The 22549-nt window shown below is 38.8% G+C and overlaps 1 protein-coding gene across 1 annotated transcript in view; it reads right to left on the bottom strand.

Annotated features, from left to right (window-relative positions):
- Positions 1-22549, bottom strand: part of ADCY1 (adenylate cyclase 1) — a 287098-nt gene that overhangs the window by 110693 nt on the left and 153856 nt on the right. Inside the window, exon 6 of the mRNA XM_032234747.1 lies at positions 2948-3106. Coding sequence (XP_032090638.1) covers positions 2948-3106 — 159 coding nt within the window. The remainder of the gene's footprint in view (positions 1-2947; positions 3107-22549) is intronic.

The raw sequence follows: 22549 nt of genomic DNA, 5'->3' as shown, positions 1-22549 counted from the left end.
AAATAAGACAGACAAATAGACAACTGGAGAGATAGGAAGATGCCTTTGATAAGGAGATTGGGACATGAACAGACATCTAGGAGAATTGGCATTATAAGATTGTACTGGGAGAAAGGTTTAGATTGAACAAATTATAGATGAAGATAGAGACAAAGATGAGGAGTGTGGGAGGTGAATTAAAAAGTGAATAAGAATTAAAGCACTAAAGAGGAGAAGAGAGGATGGATAGAAAGAATTGTCATTTAAATATTAGAGTAGCTTGATTGTAAGCTGAAAGAGGCACACATAAAATTAGTTAGGGGAAATAGTAGAATATAAATTTTTATAGAATGAATAAAAATAATAGAAAGATTAGAAGTTTACAGATGTAAGACATTTTTTATGTTTAAACAATACAATGATGATTACTTAAATTTGATCAATGTTACAGAAACTACTAATATTGTTAGCATGCATTGGATTAATATGAATGATAACAAGAAACAACATTGCCTATACATAATAGAGAAATATTTAGTTTGAACAAGAAAGATACAGATGAAGATAGAGTTAAAGATGAGGAGTTAGGCATTTTTTGTTTATATTTGTTTAAACAATATGAGGATTACTTAAATTTGATAAATGTGAAAGAGATTACTAATATTGTTACTGTGAATTGGATTAATATGAATGATACCCAGAACCAACTATGTTCACACACAATATGAATGCATATTTAAATTAATAGTAAAAATATAACAATAACAACAAATTGCAGCTTCTTGCGATAACACCAGCAGAACTGCAAAAAACTGCACTACTCGGAACATCTTATATTTTAAGAAGGTACTTGGTTGATACCTAAAACACTGGCAGCAACCCATATCAACCATTAGCACCAATCAATGGTGTTTGTGATGCATTTTTAAATGTTCAGTTGGCTGAGTTTCATGTTTAATGAATAAAGTATTAATTATTATTATTATAATTGAGAATGAAGAAATGATAAAGGCAGTATAACCAGAAGAAGTACAAGTACTTGGGGATTTTAGAGGCCGCTGACTTAATGCATAGTAAAGTCAAGGAATTAATCTCAGCCAAGTACATTCTATGATATCACAAGTCCAAACTGAGTGGAGGAAACATTATAAAAGCCATAAATACCTGGGCTATACCTGTGATTCAATACTCTGCAGGAATAATTGACTGAACCCAGATAGAGATGCACAATTTCGACAGAAAAACAAGGAAGCTTATGACAATGAATCATGCTTTGCACCCTAAAAGTGATGTTGACCTATTATATCTACCAAGAGCAGAGAGTGGTCGAGGACTCCTACAAGTAAAGCAGACTGTGGAAGAAGAAAAACACAGCTTGAATGATTACATCCAGAAAAATGAAGAACCAATGATTAAGGAAGTAAATAAAGGAGGCCTTTTGAAGACAACTAAGTTAAAAGCTGAAAGAAATAATTGAGAAAGAGCTGAAAATTGGAAAAGCAAAGCTGTGCATGGCCAATACTTGAAAAGTATTGAAGGCAAAGCTGAACAAAAACTAACTTGGAACTGATTAAGATCAGGAGTACTGAAAAAAGAAACAGAAGGCTTTATTTTGGCAGCTCAAGAACAAGCCTTAGCCACAAACTGCTTGAAGCAAAAATTCAACATGTTACCACCAACAGCAAATGTCGTCTTTGTAATGAGAAAGATGAGACAGTTGACCACTTGATCAGTGGGTGCAGCAAAATTTCATAAACTGACTACCTACAATGCCATGACCACGTTGCTAAGATCATTCACTGGAAATCGTGCCAAAAGTTTGGATTTGAGTACAGCAAAAACCACTGGGATCACCAGGCTGAGAAGGTTTTAGAGAATGAGAAAGTCAAGATCTTGTGGGACTTCAGAATTCAGACTGACAGGCACTTGGCCTACAACACACCTGTCATAACAATAGTTGAAAATAAAAAAGTATGGTTCATTGACATTGCAATACCTGGAGATGCACGAATTGAAGATAAACAGCAAGAAAAAATTACAAAGTATCAGGACTTGCAAATTGAAGTTGAGTGATTGTGGAAAAAGAAATCGTGTGTTGTCCCGATTGTAATTGGAGTTCTTGGAGCAATACCTAAAGAGCTACCTCGCTATTTGGAAATTCTAAATTTACCTGACTTGAACATTCTGATTCTACAAAAAACCACCGTACTTGGAACAACTTATATCCTCTGATGTTACCTTAATAGTTCCTAGGTCCTTGGTTAGGACTCGAGCTGTTAGGCTACTAACCAGCCTCAAAGGATGTGAATCTCACCAAAGATTAACCACATAATAATAATAATAATAATAATAATAATAATAATAATAATAATAATGATATAAACTATTACAAGATGTTAAGGAAATAATGGGCTTGGGTTTACCAGATTTGAAGCTATATTTTGATGCTTGTTGTTTGGTCTGATCTGGCAAAAAGAATGGGTGAACCTTCAGAATAAGAGATTACTTGATTTAGAAGGTCATGAATTAAGATTTGGATGGCACGGTTACCTATGGTATGATAAAGTTAAAGTAAATGTTGATTTCCATAATCACTTTATTAGACGCACTATTCTAAGAGTTTGGAATAAATATAAAACAAGGTTTTCTACAAAAATGCCTCTTTGTGTGTTCCCTCGTCAAGTTTTTTTTTTAGAAAAAAATGATGGCAAAGTGAGGCTGGTGGACATATGGTAAAATAATATATTTTTATTTGATGATCCTATCCTCAAGTCTAAGGAAGAGGTAGAATCAGAAGGACATGTCTGCCACTGGTTTACATACTTACAATTAAAAGAAAAGTTTAAATTAAACAAATAGAGTTATGGATTTGACTTTGTCTAGCATTTCATTGTATTTTTATAGCAGTGGCATCAATATACAACTTGTGCTTCATAAATAAATAATTGGCAAGCATGTTGTGACTTACCCAGGCAACCCTCCAGCTTCCATTACATTAGCAAGAGTCACATCATTTGACCAAACATCATACTGCCATTTTCGAAGACCCAGAACTCCACAAAGAACTCTTCCAGTGTGCAAACCAACTCTCATATTGAGGTCTACTTCAGTGGCTTCAGCCACTGATCTGAAATATAGAAAAATCAGAATATTATTTATCGAAAGAGTATCTTTTTTACCTTTCCCTCATAAATCAAAGTTTTAAAAACTTCAGTGTTATTACTACAGATACTACATGGGTTACAATGGCAATTGAGACCAGAATTTCCCCACCCAGTTGAAAGTTCATGATCTTGCCCCCACACCCACAAGTCCATCACATGGTCAAATCTTCCACTGCCATGATGGTAGCTCCACCCATCCAGTTCTGGTCAGGTGCAGAGGTGTAGAGACAAAGCATGACTTTGGATTCTAGAAAGGAATTTTATTTTGACATCATCACATTCTATTAGTGTGACAGGCGAAAGATGCCAAAAGGAACTGGCTGCAGGCCTGACAGGAGGCCTCTCCTCAGAAGAAAAATGTTTCCTGAAAATAGAATAATGTAAGAGTTAATAGAACAGATTTAACCACCTCTCCCCCCCCGGGGGGGACCCTTTCGCTTATCGGGAAACTTCTTGTGGAATTGTTCTACTAACTTATCTGCTTGGGTTCCAGCTTTTCACCCAAGTAGCTTCAGACAAAGGGTACCCCTTCCAATGCACTAAATACTGTAAGCGACCCCTATAGCAGCCCAGAGTCTAAGATTTTTTTCACCTCATAATGTGTCTCCCCTTCTATCACTACAGGAGGAGGGGGAGCTTGGGTGGATGGTCTTATGTTGTACCCAATTACTGGCTTCAACAAGCTACAATGAAATACTGGGTAAATTTTCCCTAGAATTCTGGGTAGACTGAGTTGAACTGTAACAGGGTTGTAATTATCTTCACTATTAGAAATGGACCTAGAAATTTTGGGCCAAATTTTTTGCTAGGCTTTCTTAATCTTATGTATTTGGTAGATGCAAAAACTTTGTCCCCCACATGAAAGGGGAATTGGAGCGAGCGGTGTTGATCAGCTTGCTTCTTGTAGGCTTCTGCCACTTCCGCTAGAGCTTTCTTCATATTTTCCATCCTTTGTTTAGTGTGTCTATCCATTCAGTCAGAGACATGGAGGAGGGAGGTAATTTGGAAAGGAGTTAATCCAGTGCTGTTGTGGACCATGTTGTTGTATGCCACTTTGGCGAAGGGTAGCAAGTCCAACCAGTTGTCTTGCTGATAGTCCATGTAACACCGGATGTATTGTTCCACCATCAAATTGGCTCTCTCTACTGCGCCGTTCAAGCTCAGATGAAACGCTGAGCTCAGTCCTTGTGTGGACCCAATGGCCCTTAGGAACTCTTTCCAAAACATAGTGGTGAACTGGACTCCATGGTCTGAAATGATCCTCTTGGGCACCCCATGCAGGCAATAAATGTGTTTCACAAATATTTTCGCTAATTTCTTTGTGGAGGGCAACCCTGAGCAAGCAATAAAATGTGCCTGCTTGGAAAACAAATTAACAACTGTCCAGATTACTCTTTTCCCACTGATGTCTGGGAGTATGAAGTCCATTGTGATCTCTTCCCATGGTCAGCTAGGGCTGGCCACTTGTAGTAGTCCAGGGGGCTTCCCCGGCTGTGTTTTAATTGTTACACGAGTAGCACAGTTTTTTACATAATCTTCCACTTCCGACTTCATCTTTGGCCACCAAAATTGATGAGCTGGAGCATTTTTAGGAATCCAAAGTAGTTTCCTAGTTTTGATCATGGCTTTGCTGTAGAACTTTCAGCCTCATCCCCGCAGGGACATATAGTTTGAACCCCTTCCAGGCTAAACCATCTTTCATAGTTAGAATGTCCTTGTTATTGTTGAGCCGGGAGCGCCAATTTCATTGCTGTCATCAGCTTATCCTGGCTGCAGGTGGTGACTTGGGCTGTCTTTTGGTGGGAGAAAGAAAGGATGGGGGTGAACATCTTCTCCCTTCTTACTGTCGTACTGCGGGTTTCTCAACAAAACATCCGCCAACAAGGTTTTTTTGAACTTGTTGGATACTTAGGGGTTTTGTCTCTGCTGCAGGTGCTGCAGGTTCTGGGCTCTTGGGTTCAGTCGTCGTCCCTGGGTGGCCCTTTGGCTCCATGCGTGGTAGTGCCCCAAATGCGATAATCAATTTCCTACCACTGTCTTCCCACTTTATCATAGGCATCCACTTGTCAAGCATGCAAGCCCCAAGATAAATAAATCCAACACCTCTGGAGCCACAATGAATGTTAGGAGTTCATTGGGCTCGAGGTCTTGCGCGTATGGCTAGTTGCTTTACAATCGACATGCTGATTAAGCATTAGGTGTAGCCAGTGTCCATGACTGCTACAACTTCCCCTTCCACCCCTGTTTCAGGTACTTGGAGCTTGGCTTGGATGATGAAGGGATGGACAGATGCACTCACCATTGGGTCATCTACACTATTCTCTTCCTCTGAGGTTTCCCCATTGGTTGGATTTTTCATCACCTTAGGTTGGGGATCAGCTTTCTGAGGTTGTTGATCCAGATGACTCTTTTCTGGTGGCTTCTGGGGTCTTCTCTTTACCGTGCTGGCAGTTGGTGTGCACACTTGTGATATTGGGGCTGGAGCCAGACACTCTGATTCTCTGTGGCCAGGTTGATAGCAATGGTGGCATTTTATTGCTCCCCTCCCCCGAAAGAAGGAACCCAGTTGCATTTCTAAACTTAGGAACCACCTCATTACATTGTTCTGCTATTCATCCTACAGCTTCCCCTTCATTCATCCCTTCTGCCATTGTCGAGAACATGTCTTTGTTGCAAGGTGGGGTAAGAGCCTGTTAGGGCATTGCAGGTGGGACTGGACTCGGTGGAGGATCAATCCCTGGGTTGGCCCCTGCCCAGTTATCTGACATGGTGCCATCTGCTGAGGGAAGGCAGGTGACCACTGGCATCTCTCCCGTCCATGACCTGGAAGGAGAGCTCATCCCAGTGGTGCTTGATTCACAGGCTGCAGCCCAAACATTGGTGGCTGGCTAGGGGGAGATATGGGCCAAGCCTCTTTCTTCTGGTTGGATTGATTTTCCCATGTTGGTGGCCAAGCAGGCAGCTACTGGTATCTCTCCCATCCATGATCTGGAAAGGAATGCCAACTTGGTGGTGCTTCATTCACAGGCTGCAGCCCAAACATTGGTGGCTGGCCAGGGAGAGATGCAGCCCAAGCCCCTTTCTGATGGCTGGATTGATTTCCCCATGTAGATGGGGGATCTGTCTGTGGCTGAGCTGGAGGATAATGGATCATTTCACCTGTTGCTGTGTGGAAGGAGTAAAAATCTCCAGTCCAGTATGTTGCAGCACCTTTGCTAGGAAAGGAGCGGGGTTTTCACTCATGTTCGGCTGCACAAGTTGGTTTGGAAGGCTCCAATCATCTGGTTGGCTACTGGGTGATTGCTTTTGTCCTCTCCAGCCATGTGTTGAAATAGCCCTTTCAACCCCCTCCGGTTCTGACAGCATATCTCTAGACACTATAAATCTCCAGTTTTCCTCCTCCACAGATTCCTTTGCAACTTTGGAAGGTTTGCAGAGAAGTGACCTGTCATCTGCTTCTATTCCCATGGTCTCTATCTTCATCTCTGCTGATATTTTATGCTGACCCGGATCAGGTCAGTGATGGGAGTAAACACCCCTCCAGGCACCCCATGCAGGGGTAGCTGGTGAAATATTTTAAGGGAGATTCGGGTTAATGTCAGTGTTCCAAATAACATCCAAAATTAAATCAGAGTACAAGGCAAAGTATTGCTCAAAGTTCTAATTTATTAAGAGAGTTATGTTGGCACATCTGTGAAAACCCAAATCTGAGCTTTCTGGGTTTTCCCCATCCAGTTGAAAGATCATGATCTTACCCCCACACCCACAAATCCATCACATGGTCCAATCTTCCACTGCCATGCTGGCAGTTCCACTCATCCAGTTCCAGTCAGGTGCAGAGGTGTAGAGATAAAGGATGACCTTTGATTCTAGAAAGGAATTTTATTTTGACAACATCACATTCTACTCCTTACTATCCCCCCCAATTCCCCACTAATGAAACAGCATAGTAGAATAGAATATTAGTGTGGCAGGCCAAAGATCCCAAAAGGAACCAGCTGCAAGCCTGACATAGTGATCCTGGCAATTACAGTTTTAAATTGTCAAGGTCGTAAGGCAGATCACTATGTGAACTGACTTAATTTTATGATCTTTTCTGGCCATTAAATGGTCATTAAACAAATGTGTTGGACATTAAATGAATCTGTTGTTTGCTATAAGTTCTTGATAAAAACTGGAAGTACATGCTAGTTTCTGGCAAAACCATTGTAAATTGCGGTCAAATAACTACATGCAATGCAAATAGCTCAAAATGTGGGCAGAGCAATGTCAGAATTTTTAAATCAGGTCACTAAGCAAGTGGTCATATGTCAAGGATTACCCATATTAACAAGTCAATTAAAGAACTAAGAAAAAAAAGATTAAGAAAGGAAGGCAAGACTACGATGAAGAGGATCACACAGCCCATTGTATCAGGTATATTACAATAAAGCTATTCTAGAAAACAGCTGGTGGAAGCATGATGGAGGCTCATCCTTTCTCTTCTTGATCTCTCTTCCTTTTGATATTATTAAACATGGTTTAATATGTATCCTTTTGGGCCACCTTAGGAAGTTGGAAGCGATATGGCTTTGTACTGCCTCACCTCCTTCCTCCAAGACCAATCTCAATCATTGTTGATAGGCAATAGGAGGTCAAGTGAAGGCCCCTGCTTTGTGGGGTGTCATAGGACTTGGTAATTTCCCCACTCCTTTCTACATGAAACTGCTGGATGAGATCAACCATGACCATAAGGGGAGGTATCACCAATATGGTGATGAAGCCCAGTTATATCTCTCCATCCCAGTTGAAGTGAGTTGGATGTTATTTTGCACTGCCTGGAAGCTGTGGAGCCCTGGATGGGGAACAACAGACTTTAGCTGAATCCTGGTAAGATGGAGTGGCTATGGGTGGGCCCCTCTGTATGCAGTAGCTTTTCATCTTTGGTCTTAGATTGGTTTGCATTTAGATGGGTTTGTCCCAGAACAGAGTTGGTACTTAATCTGAAGTCTTGGACTCATAAAGAACAGGTGGAAGTCATGGCTAGGAAGGACTTTGCTTAACTTGATACTATGTGGAGATGAAAGAAACAAAATGTTAAAAAGTTATTTATGTAGTTATCAAGCATATCTAAATGATATTAAAGTAACCAAAATATCTTTACAATCCCCAAGGCATGTCACAACTTTTGAGCATCTCTAATGTTTGGAAATTGAAAGTTGAAAAATTTGACACTCTCTAATGGTGGTTATATTATTTCCTGAATAGGGGGGTGGGGAGGGGGCTTCCATTTGGTCATTTATGTGATGATCATCTCTCATTTAGACTATTGGAATGTGCTCTACATGGGGCTACCCTTGAAAAGTATGCAGAAAGTTCAGATGGAACAGAATGTGACTGTGTGGGTAATTTGGGGGACCCAAAATAGCCATCTGCTTTTTCAACTGCATTGGGTGTCACTTTGCTCCTGGATCCAATTCAAGATGTTTCTTATAACCTATAAAATCCTACATAGATGGTTATCTATGGAACAATCTTCATCTCATTGTATCAACCTATTCCACCCACTCGGGCAGGGAAGGTATGTTGTAGACCCTGACAGATAAAGATATTCAGCAGGTGGGATCTAGGTAAAGATCCTTCTCTGTCGTTTTACCCTGTGGAATGTTCTTGCCTTGGATGCGAGACAGGCCTCAACTCTCCTGGCCTTCCAAAATGAAGTTAAAACATGGCTCTGCAGCCCTACTTGGGGAATGCAGAGGAGCACACAGCCATGAGGATGGTTAATGCCCTGAGAGTTCTCCCTTTGCTTTTCAATTGATTTTTAACAGTGGTTTTAGTCATCCTTGTCTGTTTTGAAATTTTAATTTTTATGTACTCTTTTCGTGGTTTATTATTTTACTGTACACAGCCAGACTCCCTTTATGAGGAAGATGGGTGGTTCCAAAATGCAATGAATAAAATAAATACATAAATGTGTACTGTTTATAGGAAAAGAATGAAATTTATTACATTTCTGGACTTCCAGTTTGGCACTACAGCGAGATGGTTGGAGATAGCAGGGCTCCGCGAATCCCTGCTGATGCGTCTTCTATAGGAGGCCTTAAGGGACCAAGATCACCCTGGAAGGGTGACAAAGAAAGGAGGGATTCCTTGTTGATTGCAGGAGATTGCAGGTGCCTCCCCCGAGATGCCCTGCTGACCAATGGAGAACAGAGAAAGCCATTGTGGCTGGAATAAAGCAGAGACAACTGAAGGAAAAATGAGCTGGAGCAGTGTGTGAACAGAGGATTGGAACTTGGTGAGATCAACTTCTTTATTAGAGACCTCTGCTAGATAAAACAATTTCTGAAAGACTCCAAAGAATAGAAAGCTGTAAATGAATACACAGAGACAAATTATAGACCCAAAGAGAAATGAAATTTTAATGGAAGAATATGAAGTTTCAAAATATAGAAAAACTGAACTGGAATTTGTGGTGCTGTGAAAAGTTATTTTGTGGACTTCCTGGGGGCGTGGCCTGTTGCCGAGGAGGGCTCCACCAAGCTCCTCAGAGATCTGGTCTGTATATCTAAATAAGATCATAGATAGCACCCCTTTTTGGCTAAGAAAGGGGCAGGGAGGGTAGCTCCGTAGACTAGGGTCTATTCGTAAGCCACAGCCTTTTTCTTTTTTTGGCTGTGGAAGAGATTAGATCCAGCCGAAGCGGAGCTCTTATCTCCGGCCAGTTCTTCTCAGCTGCCTTTTTTTTTTTTTTGGCAGCCCCAGACAGGCTAGCCCCCCCCAGGACAAAACAAAGTTTTTTTTCAAGCTAGATTTGATACGGGAGGGTACCACCCCTGTGAGATTTATGCTTTTATTACTATCTTAAATACCAGCACCATTCGTCTTAAAGACTTCTTTGTTTAAATAGACTTCAAAATGGCGATTTCTCTCCGTGGATGATTACTGGATGTACTTAGCCGGGCTTATCTTCCTGCAGACCGCTCCTTAACAAAATAAACTCTTTTTCTTTGGAAATAGAGGGGAGCGAAGCGCTGCTTACTTGTTTATTTATTATGGCACCCAGATCAAAGAAGCGTCTTGCTACAAATGTGTCTAAAGAATTTAAAGAATCTTTTTTGGAAATACAGCCTTTGTCTCCTACGCCCTCTACTGGAGAAGTTTTAACACAGGAATATCTCTTTAAAATCTTTGATGCCTTTAAGCAAGAACTTAAGGAATTTGTATTGCAACTTTATGATGATCTAAAATCTAAAGTTAATCAAATGAAGGCGAATACGTTTGCAGCCGTGTCTGCCCTGTCGGATTACTCTGCTGAAATAGAGAACAAATTGGAAAGTCTGGAGAAGGCTAATTTTGATTTGACTACCAATATTCAAATTTTACAAGAAAAAATTAGAAATAACGAAGAACAGCTTATGATGCTAAATTTTGATAGGAAGGCATTTTCAATAAGAGTCAGAGGATTCCGTGAAAAGGAGCAAGAGAATTTGAAACAGACCTTTGCTGAAGCCTTCAGCCATGCGCTGGGAAGCCCGGGACTTAACTTTGATTGGCAGATTCGGAAAATCTATCGCCAGAACTCATTGATAGCGGAACAGCGACAGCTCCCGAGGGATATAATTATACATTTCTCTACAAAAGAATCTAGAAACGCGATTGTGCAAAAGTTTCATAATAACAGTCTCCGAGTTGATGACCAGGACGTGATTGTCTTCAAAAATATACCTTCCCAGATGTTGAAAGCAAGAAGGGACTACACCTTTTTAACTAAAGAGCTTAGGAGTCAACAGATTCGATACAGATGGGAGGCCCCTGCCGGCATCACGGTTACATTTGAGAATCAAAGATTTCGTCTTAACTCTGTTTCAGAGGCTCAAGATTTCTATTGTAGGATTCTGAAGGCGGGACTTCCTGATGCGCTTGGAAGAGAGGAGAGACAAGCGGAAGGAGAAAGCAAACGGCTGGCCATGCGGCTGCAAGATGGAGGGGGTAGCCCCTCCTCCCTCGGAGAAGCAGAAGAACGCAGATCGAGAATTTAGATACTTCAAAAGACTTCCTAAAGTTGAGGACTGAATGGGGGTTTGAGACCTCTCTCCGGTAGAAAAAGTGGACTAATTTTTATCAGAAGGGAAAGCTGGGTGAAACTACTTTGAGCTAGATTCTAAAGTAACGTTAGCATAAATTTGATAGTGGTTAAAAGAATGCGGAATGATTTATGTTGTTTAAACTTTGTTAGATGGGACTATTTTAAAATAGAAGGTTAACTGACTCCTGCTGAAAGTATTATTTGAATATGATCCATGCTATTTAACTTTTATTTGAAGGGAAAGTTGGTTGTAATAGTTTTGAGTTACATTTCAAATAAACGCTAGTATAAATTTGATAGTGGTAAATATTAGACAAGCAAGAGATGAGGGTAAAATGCATGTGGAATGAACTACGTTATTTGAGGTAAATACCAGACAAGCAAGGGAAGAGGGCAAAATTTATGTTGTTTAAAGCTTATTAGAATAAGAAGCCGCTTGGGATTATCTTAAGATAACTGTAAAAAGAATGCGGAATGATTTATGTTGTTTAAACTTTGTTAGAAGCGACTACCTTAAAATAGAAGGTTAACTGATTCTTGCTGAAAGTATTATTGGAATATGTGGAATGATTTATGCTACAAATCGCTCTGAGTTATATTTTAAACAAATGGTAGTATAAATTTGATAGTGGTAAATATCAGACAAGTGGGGGATGAGGGTAAAATACATGTGGAATGAACTAAGTTATTTAAATTCTATTAGAAGGGGAAGTCGGTTGGAATTATCTTAAGATAGAAATTGATTCCTGTGTAAAGTAATATCTGATCTACGCTGCTTAACTTTACTAAGAAGGGGAAATCTGGTTAGATTATTTTGAATTACTGTTTGAAAAAGGGGTAAAGAAAGATCACTTACGTTGTTTAAATTTTACTAGAAGGGAAAGTTTGATTACTTGTCTGTAAAGTTATATTTGAATATATGGCATGAACCACGTTGCTTAAATCTTATTGGAAGGGATCATAAGGTTTAGGAAGGGAACGGGAGAGCCTACAGAAGGTCGGGGTAAATAGCAAAGAAGTAAGAGATGAGAATAAAATATAGATAGAATGATTTATACTATTTAAGCATAGATAAAGATGGGGGGCTGAGATCAACACAAAGAGTGGTTTCTTTTTTCTTTTTTCTCTTTTCTCTTTTCTTTTTTTCCTTTTTTTTTTCTTTCTCTGCTTTTCTTTTTTTTTTTTGATATATTACTTTTATTTTTTAATCCATATGTATACAAGATATTTTAGATAGAAGGTAGTGCCAGGTGTGGGCCCTGGGAAGTCGGGAGGATTAGGGATGGGGATTGTGGGGGGTGGGGTGGGGGGTGTTAATATAGTTTTAATAAGAACAAGAATGTATTTATATACGGTGGTTCTTTTTTTATTATTATTATTATTATTATTTTCCTTGGTTCACTTTACTTTTATCAGATCAAACAATACTCGAATAAAGGCATACACCAAGGAGGGAGGTAGAGGGAAGGAAGAGGGAGGAGTAAGGAAGGAGTAAGGGGAATGTAAGGAGTAAGAGGAAAGTAAGGAGGGTGTCTGGGGAGTAAGGGGAGAAGGAAGGTTTGAGGGGAAAGGGAAGTAGGAGGGGAGTGTTAGAGGGAGAAAGGAAAGTTGGAGGGGGTAGATGGGGTGTATGGAGGATGCAAGGGTTAGGTGGGGTTGTGAATGATGAGTTGTGTTTCCTTTTTATTTGTTCGTTTTATTCCCTTTTTCTTTTTTTTTCTTTTCTTATAGTAAATACCCTGTATATAAATGATTGCAAATGGAATGTGAAAATTGAATAAAATATTTTATACAAAAAAAAAAAAAAAAAAAAAAGTTATTTTGATTTGCTGGAAATATTGATTAACTGCAAGAAGAAATTATATAAAGAAAAAATGTTTTTTTTCTTTTGTTGAACTTTGACAATCACCTGTTGGAGCATCTGTCTCATTTTCATACTGGAATTTAGAATTGGAATGCCATCTACTGGCCAAAGAAGAGACTATATTATTATATGGCTGGAAAGGACTTTGAAAAAAAAGTGAGGCCTTATAAAAAAGAAAGGAAAGTCAGGATTGATAAGAAGAGAAACGAAGTGAAAGGCAAATAACATCTGCAAGGCCATCTTTTTGTTTTTCTTTTCTATCTACTTGTTTTCTAGTAGATTGAGAGTAACTAGTGAGCCATTTGAAATTTCTCAAAGAAGTGTGGATTATAAATAATAGGAATTGCCCTTTAAATCTATCACCTGAATTTGTGAATTAATGAGATTTGGTGGATTACAAATACTGTTTGATGAAATGCTTTATGAGATGAAAGAAGAAAAACTAAAAAAAAACTATAAATTTGAATAATTCAGAGGGAGCAAAATGGCAGATTTTGAGGATTACAAATATTGTGGATTTTGAGGAACAGTTCAGGGACTGAGCAAATTCTTCTAATATTGTTTTTGGACTCTTGGACACTTTTATTTTTTTTTATTTTTTTTTAATTTTTTAAAAAAGATTTTATTGGTAAAAAGAAAATACAACATCCATAACTTGTAAAAAACAATACAACTACATTTCGAGATATTCCCATACTATCAAATCATTATAAACATCAAAGGTTAGGTATCTTATTCCTTCCCTCCCTCTTCTCTTCCCTCATTTCTTCTTTTCCATACCCTTTTCTTCCCTCCCCCCTTACTTCCTTCTCCCCTGCCTTCCCTCCTTTCTTTTCTCCTTTCCTCCTCTCCTTCCCCCTCCTTTCCCTCCCTCGATCCCCCCTCCTTCTCACATACCTTCCCTCCTTCCCTTCCTCTTTCCCTCCTCCTTTCTTTTCTCTTAACCTCCCTCCTTTCCTCCCTCCTTCCTTCCTTCCTTTCAACACTCCTTCTCTCTTTCTTTCCCTCCCTCTTTCCCTCTTTACTACCCTCTCTTCTTCCCTCCCTCCTTCCTCCCCCAGTTTCTTCTCTTTCTTCTCTCCTTCTTTCTTCCCACCTTCTTTCCCTTCTCTTCTTTCTCTTCCTCCTCTTTATCCTTCCCCCCTTCTTCTGCCTTTCCTATTCCTCTCCTTTCTCCTCTCCATCCTGACCTCCCTACTGTCCTCCTTCCCTCCCTTCTAACCTTTGTTACATTTGCATATTTTCCTCTGCTGAGGACAACCTGGTTCTCTTTTCCTTTCCTTGCTTGAAGAGGCAAGGATTATAAGTCCTCTTGCCTCATCTAAAATGAAGTTTAATCGCTAATTTCATGCAGGTAATTATAGCGGATTTCCTATCAGCTTTTTTAAATTTTCCCAACATTGTAGTGTAACAAAATTGCTCGACGGTGGGTTCTCGCCCCTGATACATTTCTCCTTTCGCTTATCTCTCAGTTGTTGTATATTGTTCATTTGAGTTATTGGTTTAATCGTATTAGGTTAGTCAGCTATCTCTTTTTATGTCTAAGTCTTCACTGACTCATCAAGCCATTTGTACAGCTTCTCCCAGACTATATAAAAGTCTGTATCTTCTTTGTCATTAATTCGCATCGTCAATCTGTTCATTTCTGCTAGTTCTAAAATTTTATTCATCACCATAGTGTTGGTGGGGGCATTTTCACTCTTCCAGCACTGTGCGTAAACAATCCTTGACGCTGTCAGAATATGGACTAGGAGGTATTGGTCAGATTTGCAAATTTTTTGATCTATTATCCCTAATAAGAAAGTTTCCGGCTTAAGACATAGTTTAATTGACAAGATTCCATTCAGCCATCCTAGTATTTGCTTCCAATATGCTTTGGCTACCGGACACGTCCACCACATATGGTAGTACGTGCCCAGCACTGTTTTACATTTCCAGCATATGGCCGAAACTTTTGAAGACATTTTCGCCAGTCTTGTCGGTGGAAGATGCCAGCGGTAGAACATTTTATATATATTTTCTTTATAGGCCGTCGACTTTGTCAATTTTAGGTTCCATTCCCAGACTCTTTCCCAGTCGTCTAGGTCTATTGTGTGGCCGATATTTTGGGCCCAGGTTACCATGACTTCTTTTACTCTTTCTGCTTCCGTTTTTCGAATCAGTAAGCAGTTGTATATTTTTGAAATTAATTTCTCATCTGGTCCAATTAAAATTTTATCTAATTCCTGGTTCTTGTTCTGGAAGCCGGGTTGTGCTAGATCGAATTTGTGTTTGTTTTGAATTTGAAGATATGGCCACCAATCGATGTTTATTCCCTTATCAGCCAAATTTTCCCTGGGGTTTAGTTTGTTTTGGTCGTCTAGCAACTGTTGGTAGGTAACAATTTTATCCAAGTTTATCAAATTCGGGTATATCAGGGCTTCCGTCGGAGATATCCATTTAGGTAGTTGCGTGTAGTATCTCCTTCTAATTTCGAGCCAGTCCTTAATCAATACCCCCCTTAAATGGTGACTACTAAAATAATTGTGGATTTTATTTCCCTCGCACCATAAGTAGTTGTGCCACCCGTATTGCAGGTCGTGGCCCTCTATTGTTAAGATTCTTTTATTAGCTAACATTACCCATTCTTTTATCCACATAGTTGTTGCTGCTTGATGATATGTTTTCCATTCCGGTAATCCCATTCCCCCTTGAGTTCTTTTATCCTGCAGGTGCATATATTTTATTCTGGGCTTTTTACCATTCCATATAAAGTTTCGAATCATTTTGTCCAAATCATTATAAAAATTTTCCCCTAGCTTAACCGGTGCTGTTTGAAATAGGTAGAGGATTTTTGGCAAAACATTCATTTTAATTACTGCGACTCTTCCCATCAGTGATAGTTGTAGTTTTGACCAGGTTTTTAAGTCCTTTTGAGTATTCTGTAACAACTTATCATAGTTGTCTTCTTTTATGGAAGAGCATTTCGCAGACAGCCAGATCCCTAAATACTTAATTTTTTTAGTTACCTTTAATTCCATTGTTTTCTCTAGTTCTCCAATCTGGTTTTTGGGGAAATTTTTTATAATCATTTTTGTTTTTTCCTTGTTTATTTTTAAACCGGCCACACACCCAAAGTTCTCAATGTCCTTCATCAAATTCGGTCCTGAAAGTAAGGGGTCTTCCATGATAAAGACCATGTCATCCGCGAAGGCCTGTACTTTATATTGTTCTTTTTTTATGGTCAAGCCCCTAATTTCCTGATTTGATCTTATCCGATTTAAAAGGACCTCTAGTGACATAATAAATAGTAGTGGGGAGAGCGGGCACCCTTGTCTAACACCCTTTCCAATTTGTATCCTCTCCGTTAGTTCCCCCTTGACTATAATATTTGCAGATTGCCGTGAATATATAGATTCTATAATCTTAATAAATTTGTCGCCAAATTTCATCATTTTTAGTTGAGTGATTAGAAAGTTCCAATCTAGGTTATCAAAGGCTTTCTGAGCGTCGACAAAGATTAATGCGAGTTGTTTCTCGGATCTTGTTTGATAGAATTCCAGGGTATCAATTATTATTCTTGTATTGTTTCTAATATGTCTTTTTGGGAGAAAGCCGTTTTGATCCGAATGGATACTTTGATTTAATATTATTTTTAGTCTTTCCGCCAATATTGATACAAAAATTTTGTAATCTGCATTTAACAGGGATATGGGTCTATAATTTTGGACCTTGCTACTGTCCGCCTCTTCCTTTGGTATTAGGGTGATGTAAGCTTCCCCCCATGATTTTGGGACCCTGCCATTTTGTAGTGCCTCATTACATAGTTCTAATAATTTGTCTTCTATAGTATTTTGAAGTTTTTTATATATTTCTGACGGAAGCCCATCCGGCCCAGGTGTTTTATTGTTTTTTTGTTTTTGAATGGCCTTTTTCAGTTCTTCCTGTGTGATTTCTTTATCGAGCATCTCTCTCATCTCCTCCGACAAGACTGGAAGCTTCTGCTTTATAAGGTATTTTCTAATGTCTTGTTCATTAATTTCGTCTTGTTTATATAGTTTCCTATAATAGTTCTGTACTATCTTTTTCTTTTCTCCTATTTCTTGTTTCAAATTCCCCTCCTCGTCACACAGTTGTTTAATAATTCTTTTGACCTTCTCCTTTCTTATTTTGTGGGCCAACCATCTCCCAGTTTTATTTGCATGTTCAAAATGATTCTGCTTCATTCTCTTAATGTTTTGTGCTATTTCCTCTTGAGAGATCAAATTTATTTGGTGTTTAATTAACTCTCCTTTTTCCCTGTGTCTACTATTTTCTGGCTCTTTCTGGGTCAGCAGTTCCGTCTCTCTTAATTCTTTGTTCAGTGTATTAAGTTTTTCCCTGTGCACTTTGTTTCTTCTTATTATATAGGCTATGGATATTCCCCTCACAACTGCCTTCATCGTGTCCCAAACATTTTGTATTGAGGTCTGCTCTTTACAGTTTTCTTTAAAGAAGTAGCCCAATTCCTTTTCTATTTGTTGTACAAATTGTTTCTCTTGTAGTATGTTCTGGTTTAATGTCCACCTAGCTTTTATCCTTGCCTTCCCTTTCCATTGCCATAAGACTGGGTGATGGTCGGCCCACTTGTTGGTTGTTATTTCAATATTTACAGTATCCATGAGTAGCTCCGAGTTTGACCAAACCATGTCGATACGGGACCATGAATTATGTGGATGGGAGTAAAACGTGTACTGTTGCATCTTGTCATTCATTGTTCGCCAGACATCATAAAGATCTAAATCCTTCACCATATTTACATAGGCAGATGGTAGTTTCCTTCTTGTGCTTTTCTTGTGGGTACCCTTATAGTCCATCTTACCGTCTGCTATAGCGTTGAAATCCCCTAGAATACATATATTTTGCCACTCTATTTCATTTACCCTCTTATATAGATTAATATAAAATCTCTCTTGTTTTTGATTTGGGGCATAGATTCCAACTAGTAAAAAATTTTTCCCACCGTTAATTATCTCCACCATTAATACCCTACCGTCTTTGTCTGCATGTATTAATTTGGGGTTCAACCATTCTTTTATATACACCACAATTCCTCTTTTTCTGGTTTGTGCTGACGAGCAGAATGTTTTACCTAGTTTTGGACAGACCAACAGGTTATTGTACTTTTCTTTAATGTGGGTTTCCTGAAGACAGATTACATCTAACTTTTGTTTCACTAGATCCAACAGTACACGTTTTCTTTTGGAAGTTATGTTAAGACCATTTACATTTGCTGATAGTACATTCGTTTCCCATTCTTCAATTCCCTTACACGTTATTCGCTTTGAGGGCACCTTTAGATCGTGTCTCGATGGGTGACCTTGTTCTCGAATCTTCTCTGCCGTATCTCTCTCGTTCTCTGGCCTCTCCTGGCCCCCACCCCTCTGGTTGAGTTTCAATTATAGTGTCCTCCTGTCTTAAAAGTCCTTCTTTATTAAATCTCTCATCGTCTGCTAGTAAAAGTTCCTGGAATTCTTGAGCTTTCGCCAAGGTATCTATCCGGTATTTCTTTTCCCTCCATGTTATCAACATTCCTTCTGGAAGGAGCCATCTGAACTGGATTCTGTCTCTGTTTAAATGTGTGGAGAGGAAGTTGTATTTCCTTCTCTTCTCTCTGACTCTCCGTGGAGTCTGTTTTAAGATGAGAATTTCTTTACCCTTGTATGTTAGAGAGTCCCCTCTTATTGTACTTAGAATGTCCTCTCTCAGCTGTCTTCTCAACACCCTCACATGGATCTCCCTCGGAAGCCGGTGGCATCTCGCGAAGCCTGTATTGACTCTATAGGCTTCGTCCAGTTCATTAATAACCTCTTTTTTCGGCCTGCCGAGGACTAATCCCAGGATTTCTCCAATCAGCTCCCGGAGGTTTTCATCTTTTGCTTCCTCCACGTTTTGTAGTCTTAAATAATATGCTGATCGCTCTAATTCTAGCTGGAGGATGGCCTCCTCCAGGCTTGAGTTTATAGATTCCAGATTGTCCTCTACTTTGTCTATCCTTTTTTCCGCTATTTCCGTTCTCCCCTTAACATTTTGAATTTCCTGCTCATTTTTCAGCAGCGCTGTTTGTATTACTCCTATACGTTCCTCAATTTTTCCCATATTGTTTCTTACTTCATGCATTTCATTCTTTACTCCCTCCAGGCCTTTGGTGACACTTTCACCCATCTTCAATATTGCCTCTTGTAGGGAGTCCATTGTTACCACCTGGTCTTGTAGGGTTGGGGCTGCCTTATCTCCCGTTTGCCTGCCCTCAGGGGACTTTTCCCTCACCGGGGTAGATAGGGGAGTTTGCTTTTTACTCCCTTTAATTAAAGTTACTGTTTTTGTTGCCATTTGCTTTGATTCAGCTCTTCCCCTTTAAGGTGTAAGTCTAGTACCTTCTGAATGCTGTTTGAGTAGTTATACAGAGCCCGGGGTACATACAAGGTAATTAAGCTGGAGCAGGGCTGTGAAATATAGGCTCAGTTAATTCTATAGTATCTGGGAGAGTCAGGAAGAGAAACGTGTCAGCGTGATACGACAGGGTGCAGGAGAGGCCAGGAAGTATTTAGAACTCACCCATCAATCTCTTCCTGTTGTCAGTGTAGTGTTTTCCTTCTGCTGTCTCTGGCTGTAATATGACACCGCGTACTTAGTGATTTAAAGTTGGTTCAAACCCTTGTGATTAAGCTTCTTCCCTTTTTCCCAGGCAGGCAAATCCAGCTGACTGCCTTTCTCTCCTCCGTCTCGTCCTCTGTTAATCCTCAAATTTAAATAGTCCAAAGCCTCCGTCAGTCAGCTTTCACAAAAGTTTTCTGTTTGTATTTAATAGCCGCTTCAGATAAATGCGCCCACACACATATCTGTATTTATTGCAGTTAAGTTGTTTATCTTTTAGATTTAGGCTTTTAAGTCAGATCTTGTGATTACCGTCATTCGATCCACTATGTTCCCTGCTGCTGTCTCTCCCTTCCTTATTAGTGGCTGGCAGTCACGTCTTCTGGTCGGCCATTAATCAGCCGACCTCTTTTGCACGAACTCTGAGGGAGCCTCTTGCTTCGTGGGGGGAGATCGCCTTTCACCCTCCACTGCACAGAAGTTTCCCCTCTCCAAAGGTCCTCGCACCTCGAAGGGACCTTGCCTATTACGGCCACGCTCGTGGAAAGACCGGGCGAACCGAACAGAGAATCTGTCAGCAGCTCGTTCCGGCGTGACGCCAGACCGGAAGCCCCTGTAACATCAATATTAATATTGTTTTTGGATACCTGGGACCTGGATGGATTGCTAAGTAACTTTTAGCTCTCTAAAATAAAGCAAAATGTCAACAAGGAAGAACAAATACATCCCAAACAGAAATACTATTAATGCTTCAAGATATCCAGGAAGCTATGACAGGGAACCATTGAGAGAGATGATGGAACTGATGCATGATACAGATGTAAAATCAGGAAATCTCCAGCAAATGATAATGAAAAATGAACAAAAAATGCAGACAATAAGGAAAATTCAAAAAGAGTAGAGTAAGGAATAGAGTAGATAAATCAACAAATGACACAAATGGATAAAGATACAGAAGAGATAGTAAAAATTCTTGAAATACAACAGGTAGTATTTTTCAAGAGGCCAAAATGTGGAAGAGAGTAAAGAGAAAAATCCCCTAAAAAGGATGAAAGAATCATTGATGGGTATTTTAGAGAGTAGACAACAAGAGGCAGATGGAGGAAATATTTAGACTAAACATGAGTGATGTAGAGGAATCCAAGATCCCAAAGGAGGAGCATGAGAGATTGATCAAAAAGTCAATAAATGTAAATATTAAAAAGGGTGAGAGATGATGGATAGATGCAGAATACCTCTTAATATGGATTTGTTTTTACTAAAGATTAGAAAATAAAGTTAGAACTTAGAAATTGGGAAAATGTTATTATGCATACTGTCACATGATATAGCTACTATAATTGTTATGTAAATGTTAGAAGTTGAAAGACTAGTACCATGTATATTTAAATAGTAATGGGTAAGAGATGATGGATAGATACATAATACTTTTTAATATGGAAATAGTTGTATTAGGGGTTAGAAAAAAGAGGTAGAAAGTAGAAATGGGGAAAACATTAATATGCATACTTACAAAATATAATACATTATATTTATATACATATACATTGCAAATCTTAGAAGTTGAAATATTGTTTTTATGTATACCTAAACAGTATTACTACTGTTATCAGTACTCTGTTTAAGGTAAATTGACCCAGACAATGTACTATTCACTAAGTATATGTTAAAGAAAAAAACCATAAATAAAATCATTAAAAAAAGAATGTCTTTTACACAGAGGCAACATGGATTTGCTGCTGGGTGGTACTATAATTTTAGTTGTAAACTCTTGATGAGCTTTAAGTTTGCAGATTGCTGGTTGTGCACTAAAGCTTTTCTTCATGCCTTTGGATAGTCCTGAAATCAGACTACGGGACTCATAATTTTGTAGAAATACTAGTACTAACAGATATAAGCTTCTGTCTAAAAGTGTTCTTGAGGTTAGTGTGGTTTGTTTTTAATTAACAGAAAATTCAACTGGTCCCTATTAGCATCCTCTACATGAAATTCTTCAAGACAAATGATGCATGAGAAAAATGACAAATAAAGGTCTGGTTAAAAAAAAAGAAATTTATTACATTTACAAATATTTCTTAGCTATTTAACAAAAACATTTTACTTACTGAGAACTACATGTTAAAAGAAAACCATGGAATTTCTTGTGAACTCTCACATTATTCAATCCTGCTTCTTTTTAATAGTATCATTTGTCTAATTACAAGTTAGTAGAATTTTCATTCAAAACTTTTGATTTTCAAGTGCAATACTCAGCTATGAAAGTGCAATACTCAGCTATGATTACATGTACTATGAATCAATGCTCCCCAACAATGGAGAGAAAGATACAAGGGTTGCAATTCAATAGAATCATCTTGCACCCAAGACAATGTTGCATTTTCCTCCCCCTATGCCCCTTATCTTCCAGTAGATAATCTTATTATGTTCTATTTGAAGTAAATCTCCATCTGCTTCTGAGAAATACATTGCTTACAAAATTTTTGCAAATTTCTCTTTTAATTCGAGCTTGAGTGCACCTTTTACAGGGACATTTTTCTTAATGTTTTCCTTACAATCTTCACTTTAGTATTAAGTCACCGGGACAAAATGCAATCAGGTAACATTAAATATATTTATTTAACTTTTGCTTGCTTTTGTTCAAATTTTGCTAAAATCAATTTATTTTCAGATACAACTTCTATGCAGTGCTTCCATTGACAAGCATTTATTTTGCATATGATCCTAATTTACTTATATTTTCTTATATCAGAGAGTTATGAATATTTATCTTAGATTGCTATGACAGCTGACAAAAAATGGAATGTTCATATCAAAGAAAAATTGCAGAGATCACCATGCGATATTTAAATTACTGTT

Source organism: Thamnophis elegans, chromosome Z (genome assembly GCF_009769535.1).
Source record: "Thamnophis elegans isolate rThaEle1 chromosome Z, rThaEle1.pri, whole genome shotgun sequence".
NCBI classification, from domain to species: domain Eukaryota; kingdom Metazoa; phylum Chordata; class Lepidosauria; order Squamata; family Colubridae; genus Thamnophis; species Thamnophis elegans.
Note: the sequence above shows the minus strand (reverse complement) of the source record. Positions and strands in the feature narration are given on the sequence as shown.